The sequence below is a fragment of the Kryptolebias marmoratus genome, linkage group LG3 (assembly GCF_001649575.2).
Source record: "Kryptolebias marmoratus isolate JLee-2015 linkage group LG3, ASM164957v2, whole genome shotgun sequence".
NCBI classification, from domain to species: domain Eukaryota; kingdom Metazoa; phylum Chordata; class Actinopteri; order Cyprinodontiformes; family Rivulidae; genus Kryptolebias; species Kryptolebias marmoratus.
The window spans coordinates 13265217-13278727 of NC_051432.1; the positions used below are offsets into that span (position 1 = coordinate 13265217).

The 13511-nt window shown below is 39.1% G+C and overlaps 1 protein-coding gene across 3 annotated transcripts in view; it reads right to left on the reverse strand.

Moving 5' to 3' along the window:
* fam13a (family with sequence similarity 13 member A) overlaps positions 1-13511 on the reverse strand; it is a 63823-nt gene that overhangs the window by 35857 nt on the left and 14455 nt on the right. For all 3 annotated transcript variants that reach the window (XM_017406543.3, XM_017406551.3, XM_025004217.2), the window contains 2 exons: positions 10409-10638; positions 2917-2958 (listed from right to left, as the gene is read on the reverse strand). In XM_017406543.3, coding sequence (XP_017262032.1) covers positions 2917-2958; positions 10409-10638 — 272 coding nt within the window. The remainder of the gene's footprint in view (positions 1-2916; positions 2959-10408; positions 10639-13511) is intronic.

Here is a 13511-nt window from a genome sequence, read left to right on the forward strand (position 1 = left end):
AAGCTCAACTCCACACTCTCTATTTCTGAATTGAGAAAGCTCCTCGGATGAGAAGCGAAACGTCTTCAGCTACAGAATAGAAGTCCAGTTGTTTTTGTTTTTTAACTTTTTTTGAATTTACCATGGCCTGGATGACTGAGAATCTGCACCAGCATAATAACCCATATATATTATTCAAGGTTATTACTGCCAATCAACACCTGTACGAATCTCTAAAAAGTCTAATATTTTCTGTTATCAAAGTATCTTTATCATGTTGTTGCCTGAGATTAACCCGATCACAGGCAGAACTGCACCGAATCAAAGGTCCCTAAATCTGACAAACCTGATGACTTAGCAACATTTAATCAGGTAATAAAAGTCAAGCAATAAACAAGGTAATAAAAAAGCTTAATGTTTAGGTGGCTGGCGTTTCTTAAAGGTTACTGCTTCTGTCATGTGTGGTCCATAAAGTTCTTTGTGAAAAGCAGTAAAACACTTAACATGTATGACCCCGGAGCCTTATCAGACGTATCAGTCAACCACTCTCGAGGAAAAAATGTGTCGAGCCCGGATGGCACATCTTCGGCAGTGACAGGATGAGTGAAAGCTTCAGCTCAGTGTGAAGTAAAACAATTTATGATTCCCAAACGATTACCACAAAGGTGGGGTTACTGGAACATGCAGAAGCACGAAGTTTACTGTGTGCCAGCAGGCTTTAATTTCAGGAATTTAAATGAGTTCACTGGTGAAAATAAAACCACATGACGTTTATGACATTGATCGAGACTAATAATAAAGCAATAGTTCAGATTTCTTGAAGGAGGGCATTGTGGAACGGTTAATGATACTGAACAAAAATATAAACTCAACACTTTTGTTTTTGCTCCCATTTTTCACGAGCTGAACTCAAAGTGCTAAGATTTTTTCTATGTACACAAGAGACCTTTTTCGCTCACATGTTGTTCACAAACTTGTGTAAATCTGTGTTAGTGAGCACTTCTACTCACAGGTGTGGCATATCAAGATGCTGATTAGACAGCAGGATTATTGCACAGGTGTGCCACAATAAAAGGCCACTCTAAAATGTGCAGTTTTATCATGCAGCACAATGCCGCAGAGGTTACAAGTTTTGAGGGAGCGTGTAATTGGCTGACTGCAGGAATGTCCACCGGAGCTGCTGCCCGTGAGTCAAATGTTCATTTCTCTACCATGTGCAGCACTTCCAGCAGGATCATCAGATCACTTCTGCCAGAATAATGAATGTGAAATCTGTGGCAGTGTAATGATTTGCAAACAATAGTGGATGCACCACTATGAAAACATTTGGACTGGAGTTATTTTACGATAGTAGAAAGCCACTTTGGTCCTGAGCCTGACTGGATTAGTTCATAAATCCTGCCTGAAATAAACGTTTATTTCTCCAAACTGAGGTTGCTTAAAGAGCTGTCTGCAACAGGTATAATATTGTTAAAAACATTTCCCACCAGAAGATCTAAACTATCCTTTTAGGGATCCAATAAACTTTTAGTTTCATGACTAATTAATTTTTTATTATTTGAAAATAATTTTGTTGAAAAAAACAAAAAGAAACATTCAATGCAACTTCCCAGAGCTCAAAGTAACATCCTGAATGATCAAATTTTGTTTGAATAACAGTGAAAATCCTAAACGCTTTCAGTTGACATTATTTATAGAAAGTAAGATACATTTCCTTAGATTCCCTGATGTTAAAAAAGATGAAAAATATTCAACTGATTATCAAAATAGTTGATCAAATCAACTTACTGACAAACTGCCTAAACAGAGATCTCTATTTCTGGATGTATATACTTTGCACAAAAAAAAAAAATCAAGAAATTTATGTTTGGTTGATTATTTCTTTGCTGTAACAATGCTTCTTGGCAGTAAATCTTAAATGGAGCCACATTTGTTAGAAAAATGCATCTGTGGGTTGAACCCATGAAACGTTTTCTCTGCCAAAGCCAGACAGCTTATTCTGTTATTGACTCTTGTTTGGTGTTTATTGGATTTGTTGATTGAAGAAACAATATAATAACTTACTCATTTAACAAACAGGGGCCTCAGTAGCACGTGGAAGAACCATACACAGCCACAACAGCCTGGCACGTCCTCCTCATGCAGCTTGGTCACACACCGCTGTGGGACGCCATCTCATTCTTCTATCAGAATTTGTTGTAAGTCAGCCAAAGTGGTTGTTTTGGTCACTCTGGAACGAACGTCTAAAACTGAGCCCACAGGTGTTCAAGGGAGTGGAGGTCAGGACATTTCATCCTCCTCACTCCCAAATTCTGGAGGTAGTGTTTTGATAAACCCTGCTCTGTTGGAATGAGTGTTCGAGGATAGAGTTTGGTTCCAGACTATGGAGATACAGGATTGCCACTAATTGCCACCAACGACTCACAGATGCTGACAATCAGACACCAATCAGGCACTTTGATTGTCAGCACCTGGGGTGCCAAAAGCTCAATGCAAGAGTCAATAGCAGAAGCTGTTTGGCATGGGATGGCAGTAGTGCAACACTGATGGATGCAAGCTGCCATTAAAAACTAAAGAAGAAGAAGAAGATGTTTGGCATTGACAAACAAATGTGACACCATACCACCCTACTTGTGCTATGTTTAGATTTAGTTTTTTTAATAATCATAAACGTCCACATCCCTCTATGATAAAGCATCTTCAGATAAATGACAGTGGGTGGGGTGGTGTGTCTGAAACGTGCTGCTCCACCCGCCCACCCCCTCATCGCAGTCACAAAATAGTGCTGTCCGGCTGCTGCATGTGCACGCTGCCCTGTGTTGTTTCTAACTCGTGGTCTCTATTGTTTCTGATGATAATGCGCTGAGGCAACACGCGACCTCTTCCCCCACTCCTCCGGTCCAAAACAAGTTTCTGACACACAGACAGGAGGCCTACCTCATGTAGAAAGGAGATATTGGTCTCTCTTCATCTCGGGAGCTGAAAAGATAAAATAGATAAATTTAATAACTTGGCAGAATGTGGCTATAAAAAGAGGCAACTTAAAAAACACAGAGTCCCGGTCCTCATCTCTACTTGTTCCTGCAGGGCTGAAAATAGGCAGATGAGACCGGCTTTTGTCTGCAGAATAATAGCCATGCAGCGCTGCAGATCATTCCCTTTGTGGAAACTGTCTCCAGTAATTACAGTGAACCAACAGGAGAAATGGGTGCTGCTGGCTGCTGCCGCTACATATGCAAAACTGTGCAAAAGTCTTGAGCCACCTATTTCTTATTTGATAGAGGCCAATTTCTTTTTTTTTCCATTCTTTTAAAGTGGTCTTCCTCAATATTTGTCCAGTCTTTCTTTAGATATTTTTGAGTTTTTCTCTGACTTTTGGCTGCATTTCTCACTTATTTTCAGCTCAGTTTTTATACTATTGTTTGTTAATCCATCCAACTCTGACCTAAAAATCATTCAAGCATGAAAAGGCTCGTAAGATCAACTGATTACTGAGTGCAGTGTCTACATTTAATGCAACATCTAAGCAAGAAAAAAAACACTTCTAATTGAATCATTAGGGACACATAACCTATAAAAGGCACAATTTATTTCTCGTTTATCTACAAAGAATACCAAATGTAACAGTTTTATATGTAAAATAGTATTTTACACCAGCAAAAATATTCCCAGAGAGCTGAGAAGATGTATCTCTTAGATCCAGTCACGTCTTTTGCAGAATTTTTCTTTTTTTAAAGGCATGGCTTTCAGATACGTTCAGTGTTTTTCATCTTTTTTGAACTTCTTTCATCCTCCACTTGTCCCCCTTTCATTATTTTATTTTATTTTATTTTTTAAGATAAACTGCACAACCTGATGAGATGTGCCAAGTTCTAAAATAAATTCACAAAAGTTTGTCTCTTTGGAAGCAAAACAATAAAGGGTGGTTCAAGAGTTTTGCAAAGAACTTTATGTCAGCATCACATGATGATATTATGCAACAATTGGAGGAACTCGGTGTTGGCGCTGATTGTTGAAGTTGCTTAACTTTCTCTAACCCAGGCACCTTTCAGACTCCAAATTTCATAATCGCCTGGTCCGGTCGGCCCAAACAGAACTTCTCTAAAGTCAAAACAGGAAGCAAAACGCCGAAGCAGCAGTTCAGAGGATATTATTCCAAACTTTTTAATGGCAATTTCTAACTTGGAGCAATTGTGTGTAACACCGTTTTTGCGTAATAATTTTGTTGTGAAGCTCCTGCACCAAGTCACAGAGATAATTGTGTGAGGTAAACTTGGCAATAAACCTGATTGGGAAATATCTGTTTGTAAAAAAAAATGTGAACATTTGCTTGGCTAATCAGAGCCTAAACGAAGGCACCGACAAGCAGAAAACCACTGTGGGTTTAAAAAAAGAAAGAAAAACCTGAATAAAAACAGAAATATTTTTCAGGAGCATGACTGGATGTTTTGGTATCTTGTGTGTTTTGCTTCAGGCAGCTTACTGTAAGAAGCGGGTATGATGAGGGAAGCGTGAAGCTCTTCACTTATTCAGCCAGAACCATAACTTCAAAACAAAGGAATTAAGTTTCAAGTCAGGCACAACTCAAAATGGGCCAAAGTTCAGAAAACAGCCTCAGAACGCTGCTGTAAAAACAAAATGTATAGAAACTATGCGTGTTTTAGTCGATTGTAGTTTATCTCAGACCTCCACCAGACTTGATTAGAGCCCCGGTGCCCCCTGATACCCTGTCATTAACCGGTGTTACACAGTCTGGCAAGCTGATTAAAATAATGTGTGCTGTCACTGTTGCTGCGAATTGCACAAGCGGAAATCCTTCTTACTCACTACCTTACTGAAGGGATAACAAGAGGCTTTGTAGGCATGGTCGCAACAGGACTGATCCCTCCGGGAAGAAAGGAAAACATCTCAGACTAGGCCGGGGGGGACTTGGACGAGCTCCACTTTCTTCATTTTAAAATATACGTTTATTTAAGCAATTATTGCTATATTTTGTTAAATGAAAAATACACATTGGCCAAAAATGTGGTGTTGAATATCAGCCATTGACATTAACATACCTTGTTTTTGTGAGAATGATGACTTAGCATTTGAACTGTTAGTCTGTTTTCAATTTTTACAATCTAACTACTTTTGCATACTTTGTGCTCTTTTAGCCGTTCATTTATCAAAACAGCCCATTCAGGAGATGATGTTGTGACTTTTTTATGTAACTTTTTTACTTTTCAAAATATTTAACTTTGTTTACAAATGCTTTCACAATGGAAATGCACTGATATCTTTTTAATTCCTTCAGAAACATTGTTCTCTCTAAAATCTGCTTCAGCATACCTGCTCTGTTTTTATCTTCTTGTGCTACTTTTAGTTTAAAGCAAGCTTTTTATCACTTTTAGCTTCTAGTTAGCCTTTTGATACTTTTTGCCACTTTAGCTTTTAGCTCGCTTTTTCTTCCTTTTAGTTTTTTGCTACTTTTACCTTGTACCAACCTTTTACTATTTAGCTAGCATTGCTACTTTTAGCTTGTAGCTAGCCTTTTGCTGTTTTTAGCTAGCAGTTCACAACTTTTGTCTTTCAGTATTATTTTACCTCTTTCAGCTTTAACAACTCAGTTTCAGCTTCTTCAGCACATTTCAGCAGTTATCCATCCAGCAGTCAGTGTTCACACTGCATTTTCTGCAAAAATGCAGATTCTCTAGTTGTATTTTAAGATGCTACACTGCTAAATTTATATGATCTTTGCTCAAAAATAGTTTGGGGAAACCTATTATTTGAACCTGAGGCAAAAAAAAAAAAGTGTGACTCGAGTCCTACTTACAAACTGTGTGTTGTTGGCTTCAACATATGAGTTTAAACAGATCAGTACATATTGATCCAGAGTAAGTAGCTCATAAATGAAACAGTGTTTAAGACTCACATTAAAAGTGTACAAGAGTAAAAAAAAAAAAAAAAGACATGAACCAAACCATAACTGGTTTGTTCAAAGTTTGAACATTGGTTGACCAGGAAATCTGAGTACCTGCACCTGTCACAGGTCCTGCCCCCTGAACACACGTTTCACCATAAAAGGTCAATGCAATCACCTTGTAAATGTTGCTGCATAGTTTTGCACCTGCTCATCGGAGGCTTCGGACGCTTAGTCATGTAAACAGACAGAGGGGGAGGAGAAAACGAAGAAATGAATAAAGGATTAGCTAAAGTGATGACAAGACAGGAAGTCTTTGTCTTGTGTTTGTTTGCATACAGAAAATATAAAAAGCTAAAATTGTACTTTGTGATATATAAACATTAAAAGTATTATTGTAAACTAAAAGCAGAGGCTTTCTACGAGAAAACTGAGCATAATTTCAGAGACACAACACAAACGTTCCTAAACCCATCTGCTGAACCCCACATGTTTGCCCTCCTGAATGAGTCCAGCCTCTTCTCTGTACCTTCAGACACTGGAAATTAGGCAAGGTCATAATGATTTAACACTTTTTAAACCCTGATTTTAACTGGCTTCAACCATTAAACTCAAACAGACTTTGTAAATTCATAAAGTGGCAATTTACAACAAAGCAACTCAAAACAAGTTCATTCACATCCAGTTAAATGTAGTTTGATCAGTTCAATTATATATACAGTATATAAAATAAAATGCATATTTGTAAGTTACAGTTGAGGGTTATTTGATAGAACTGCTCGTCTTTCTAACATGAACTGTGACGCTAATGTAATATATGGAACAAAAAGGATTATTTAAAGTGAATAATATACATTTTATTAATTTACACTGGCTATCTTATACCATTTCACCTCCTACATCACCACTCTTCCCCCTTAAATGTTTGCAGACTTATGCGCATCATTTCTTGTCAAGTTTATTTTTACGAATCCCAACTTCTGTGGCAGAATTAGGGTTTCACACAAGAGGTTAAAGTTTGAGATCAAAGTTAAAAAGGGCTCCAAGTACACCGAAATGAAAAGAAAGATCTTTAAAAAGACCCGACCATATCCGATGTACAGAATCACAGACAGTCTCCTCTGACATTAAGTCTTTTTATCATTATAAGACGCTGAAAACCAGTCTAAGACGCTAATCTACAATTTCAAATGCAAACTGGTTTCATCCAGTCTGCCCGCCGTCGCGGTAAATACGGCTTGTCCTGTCAGATAATACGACTTCCTGACTTCTGGCTAACAATGCAGTCGTATTCAGCAAGAGCCTGCATTCACGCCTCACTGCCGTGTTCCTCGCCCCCCCCCCCACTCGTTTCAGATGGACTTCTAAGAAACCCGAAGGTTACGTCACAAGACCCGGCGAACCGCAGCAGCTCCACACAAAGGCCCGACTGCATCCCCTATGCGAGAGGCTGTGCAGCCCTGCGGGCAGAAAACATTCGCATGAAGCTGCTACGTTTGCTTCGTGCCGAGGTGTCGGATATTTCATAGATCAGTGGGATCGTAGGAAACAGGATTACACCACTCTGTTACTTCATAAATAGGATTAAAGGTGTTACAATAAAGATGTTAGGAAATATTCCGCTTCTGCAAATTACTGAGGTCAAGGAGTTTGGAGGACAGACAGCAGGTTCAACAAGTGGAGCCATTAAAGGAGAAACACCCACAGATGACTTAAAGTAATAGTTCAGATCATTTAAAGTGGAATTGTTTGGGAGGGTTAGGTACATTTAATATCATATTGATCAAGACTACTTTAAAAGATTGCAGGGAAGTCTGGGTCCTTGGCAGGAAAACATAAAGAAATATCGCCCACTGCCTTTCATGCCAAATAAAATAAAATAAAAAAACCCCTCACCCAATCTGTTAATGAGTGTGAGTTGGGACTAACGTTCAGTGACTACCACACCAGATTTTAGCTCAGTAGCTGCAAAAATCAGAGTTACAGCCATGTTTGTGATTGCAAAGGTTGAGTAGCTGTGGCAGCCATCTTGAATCAAGTTGACCCCAAAGGTTCATCAGTTAAAGCCGTGCATCCAGTTGATGCCAAAGTTTTAAACAAAGGCCTCCTGTAATCTGCTAGAGCTTAAAGTATAGGTTGGGGATGACTCTCAGCTACCACCACGCTAAAGTTTAGCTCAATATCTGTAAAACTGATGGAGCAGCATTCGGTTTTGTGTTTGCTAAGTTTGCCCAAAATGTTGGGTTTCTGTATTTTGAACATTTAAAAACAAACAATTTAACAGCCCAATAAACCTTTTCATTTTTCGTGCATTAAAAAAATAAGTTAGGCCCATTTTTTTTTTTTTTTGCTTCTATCTTTATTTTTGCACGCTGTCGGTTACGGCTGCTGACGCACGTCGAAGAGGTCTGATTTCACGCTGTACGCGGATCGGCCACCCAATACGACTTGGCAACGAAGGGTTCAGTATGTGAGGGGAATCCACCTGAAGATTTACTGGGACCCTGACACGGCGAGGAAAGCTTCGGCACCTTTGGAAGGATTGCTTTCACCTCTTCATGCACTGCATGTACCTCTTCGAGGAAGAGGCAGCGGCTGAACGCACAAAAATGATCGCATTGTCTCTGATATAAAAAAAGTTAACGAGTTGGATTTTCTTTTCTTTTTTTAAACACTGATCCTGATACTTCTTACAAGAACAATGAGGACTCGGACAATAAAAAATGATTATTGCTAAAAAAAATAAATAAAATGAATTAAAATTGATCATAAAGTTAATTACACATAATTAGTGAATGAAATAAAGCTGTTTATAGCCACTTTATGTTATGTGTACATATGTGCACGAGTCACTCTAAGCTTTTATGCAGCGTGTTAGTGGATCCGGTGCCGACATGCCTTTAAAATCTGATTAATGCTGCACTGAAGCTCACTGACACGCCTGATAAATCGTTGGCGAACATAAACGGTGTCGTTAATTGGGATGCGAATGCATCAGCATCACGTGGCTGGACGCCTTTGTGCCTCATTCTTGTTTTCAGTGGTTTTTACTCACTTTGTACTTTTATTCAAACTCTATTTCAAAGAGCTATCTACAACAGGTAAGATATAAAATTTTCATAACCTTTCCACGGTGGAAGACTTTAAAAAAAAATCCAAACTATTGCTTTAATGTCACTTATGTAATGCTCTAAATTGCTGGGCTTCTATTTACATAAATATTTCAGAGATATTAAAGAAGTGTTATGTAAGTTTTAAGAAATAAACTGACCTATAATTTCACTCCACATTTTATTGCATAATTCTACATAAGAACAAATCACCATTTTTTAAAAATCTGTACTATAGAAACCTTACTCTAAAATCTGCATGGAAAACAACCCCGGCTGTTAAAAGTGTTTGATTTGTGGTATCTGCGCCGATCAACAGGAGGGTGCAGGTGTATGGTGAAGGGTGGTGCAACTTTAATGCCCCCGGTGAAAAGCATCGAGTTGAACCCCAACAACACAAACAGCTGCAGCGCTGCTATTCCAGGGCCAACGACACTCGAAACCATCAGGTTCACGTTTCAGCTTCTTATAATAGGCTTGTTTGCATGCCGAACGCGCACCGGCAGAAGGTTCGGGCTACAGGTTTCTAATTGGTGTCGGACACTCGAGATTCTCCCCCCCCAACTGTGAAAAGGGTGGTCATAACCTATTTACCAGAGATAGATCCCACATTCTAGTTCGCTTTAAAAAGAGATGCTCTCAAAAACAAAGCCGTAAATGGCTCATTTTTGAATGTAGGGAAAAGGAGAGGTTTTGTGTTTTGGGATATGATCTTAGAGGCAAATGAGCACACAGCGGCAGAAATGTTCAGAAGTCTAGTCTTTTCAAATTTTTTTTTTAATAAGTTTATCCAAGCACTTCACACTGGAGCATTTTCTGCCGGAGATGCATTTTCACAGCTTTAGATGTGAGCGATGGGGAGTGTGGTGTGTCTGTGTAGAGACACCAGGAGGTGGGTCATGTTGCAAGAAAGACTCTTTTTCTAATCCCCTGTTTTCTTCAAAGCTCGTTAAAAACTTCTTGATGAGTGTTTTTGTGGTTTATGTAATTACCACGTGGATAACTGGTTCCACAAAAGTAAGGAGTGAGAACAAAAAACGTCAACAACAACAACAACAAAAAAGCAACAGGTCAGTGGAAAAAAACTGAGATGCACAAAAATCCAACCAGCATAGCTGTTCGCTCGCTAAAACGTTCTCACACCGGACTTCTTATGAGGGAGCTGTGTGACAAAAAGTCTAAAGCTAAATCTGCTAATGTGTGCATTAACACTCGTCTGAAACGTCTCCAGAACATTTCAGGACTGCAGTCCATGTGTGACAAAGGCTGCAGTGACTGAATTCTGCTCTCTTTTTTCCTTCTGGTGATAAATAATTGATTTATAAGCCTCTAAAGACAAAACATACCTGTAAATGTAAAAGAACCCACGTCTTAGTTAAGCCCATGTGTGTAATTTACGTGCACCTCATTAACTGACCTGCTGAGGCCCTCTGAGCTGCTGACGACGAGGTGGACAACGTGCGAGGAGGCAGACCGCGAGGTGTCCCGTTGAGGTGTTGTGTCCATCACCTCTGGGCTCGGACTCCCAAGCGGTGGGGTCAGGGGCAACACTATCGGTATGGAGAAAGGCCGAGCACGGGGCGTGCAGTCGGATGGGCTGGGCTGACTGACCGCTTGAGTCTGGCCGTCATTTCTCCTTTTCCTAACCTGTTTGACAGACACAGACAGGGGTAAGACAGGAAATATGAGACATTTGAGTTCCGAGGAGACAAAATAAAGTTTGTCTCGACGATCGCAATTCCAAAGAAGTTGGGATGTTGTGTAAAATATCCAGTATTCATCCAATATTCCAAAGACGGAACATAGTAAACTTCTTAGTTTCAGCATTTGATATGTTTACTGTGTTCTACTGTGAATAAAATATGGATTTATGAGATTTGCAAATCATTGCATTCAGTTTTTTTACACAACGTGCTAACTTCTTTCGAATTGGGGTTGCAAGAACTGGAAGACTGGTCTTACCGTACTGACCCTGAGGGGGTGCAAACTGCGTGAATCTCCCACTCTTGTGTAGGAAAAGAACCGCAGTCTAATCACAGCGACATTTTTAAAGGAGTCCTTCTGCATTTTTTTTTCCCCCGCCTCAGTCACGACCAAAGAAACCCAAGTTGAGCTTTTGAAGAACGAGCCAAAAGAGGTTTCTCCTATCTGAAGAGCGTCAGAGCCGCTGCTGATCTACACTGAAGCCAAACTAGTGTCTGTCTGTGGTAAACAGAGGATGAAATGGGTTCGACACCAGCAGCTTAACTATCGATAATGGCAACGCTAAAAGGTTGTCTCTGTAGATAAAGCTGAATTAAAAGGCTTCTCTCCTTTTTTGTCCTCACACCGATTACAGAGGAACATTTCCATTTGGATTTTAACTTAATGGTTTGTTCAAAAATCTATGAATGAAGCCTCCATTTAGACATTTAGTCACCTAATGGGTGACTCTTTCAGAACATAATTAGCAGCACAAACTTCTTTAGCTAAACCTCATATGGATTTTTCCCTTTGGAGCTTTGGGATTGATTTGGCTACATTTGCCATTAGGAGAAAACCACAGAGAGGAGAAAAAAAAAAAAGGGAAAATTACTTTAGACGTCAGCTTGTTCTTACCTGGGGGGTTGGAGATTGTGTCATTGTTCTTAGAAAAAGAGACGTCATGGAGAAAAAGAGCTAATAATAAGGTAATGGACTGCAGTCAGTCTGGTTGGTTTGCACTGTTGCTGCAAGTTTTACATTTTTATTTTGTTTGGAAACAAATTCAACCCCTTAAAGAAAGGAAAAAAGATAGAAATGACAGAATTCTTACATAACATGTTTAGATCTAACATGCAACTATTTTGTGTTTATTTGAAAAAAAAAATTCTGTTTTATTTTGGGCTCTAGGATTAATTAAAGGCCTATCATTCCTTGAAGGAAAGCATATCGCCCACCTCCCTTCAGATCAGTGTTTCAGATGAAGATCATGTTTTGATGAGAAGTAACGGAGTTATTGGCGTTTTGGTCAAACCTTGTAAACGGCGTTATGCTTGATCTGAGGCAATATTGTGAGATCTTGTAAGACATGTTGGCACTACATACCTACTGCCCCACTACATTTAGATTAAAGAGCCATTTTTATTTTTGCTTTATCAGATATTTTGCTAACAATCAGTGTTGATTTTATCTGCTGATATCAAAGTTTTAAGCAAAGATGTTATGCAATATTTAGCAATCAAAGTATCTGTTTAAAAGGAGTCTCAGCTACAACCACACCAAATTTTAGCTCAATACTTGTAAGTTGAGTCTTTTTTTTACGTTTGATAAGTTTGCTTAGCTGTGGGGGCCATCTTGGATGAGCCTGACTCCTAAAGCTCCAGATCAGAAAATTTTCTCCCTTCTTTTAACCCTCTCTGAGTGCTTCTAGTTTTCGGTGGCACAGATTCGTCTTCTGGTCTCCGTTCAGGTTTGGAGTTTCTTCTTTCTGCAGCTCAGTCAGAGCAACAACAAGCGGGAGGTAAAAAGAGCAGATGGTCGAGAAATCCAACACCTAAAACTGGAACATCACCCGGTTTCAAAATTTAAAACACATCGACAAAAAAATCTCCAAAGAAAATAAAAGATTATATAGATAAAACGTTTATGAAGAACTAGTTTTACTTTGGGATGCTTAGACTCCAATGAGCTCAGATGTAAAAGGAGCTAAACTGACCTTTGACCTCTGTGGCATCTGGTCACCTGCCAGGTTTTCACCTCATTTCTCAGGTTTCTCTGCCATTGGATCCAAACACGTTCTCGTTTTCACAACAAAATGAATTTCAAACAGCAGCTGGATTACAAGCACTTTATCTCCTAACACAGCAAAACTTGACATTTGACCTTTATGTAAAAAAAAAAGCAGCAGGAAGTTTTTTTTGAGGTTGCTATCGTAATGAAAAAAAGCCAACATGATTCAGCAACAAGCTGCCAACAATATCTGTGATTTTTGACGTTCGAAGCTCTGATGTGGGAATAAAAATCTGAGGGTTTGGCAACACAAAATCTTTTATCAAAACGGTTAATGTTTATTCCCAAGTGCATCAAAAGTGAAATATAAAATACGACCGGCATGGTAACGTTTCTGATATTTTAGTGATTTGGTGTTGTTGCTTCTTGTATTTTATACAGCTAGTTTTAACCATCATTATGGCCGCCACTAAAAGGAAACTGCGGGCAATCATGTATATGCCTGTCTGTTTGTTTGTCTGTTAGGTAAATATCTATAAATATCTAACAAAATATTTTACTAAAACTTGGAGTGATAGTAGCTGAGACTGATCATCAACAGATACTCTGAGTAGATTTCACAAGATCTTTGTTTAAAATTTGGAGGCACCTCTGTCTGTTAGCAAAATATCTCGTGAACCACCAGATGAATTTCAATGAAACTTTCAGGGATGAATCACTGGATGAACCTCTACAGGTGATGAACTTTTGGGGCAAAGCCAATTCAAGATGGCCACCACAGTCAACTGACCCTAGAAAACACAAAAATGTCTATAATTTAGTCAATTTTA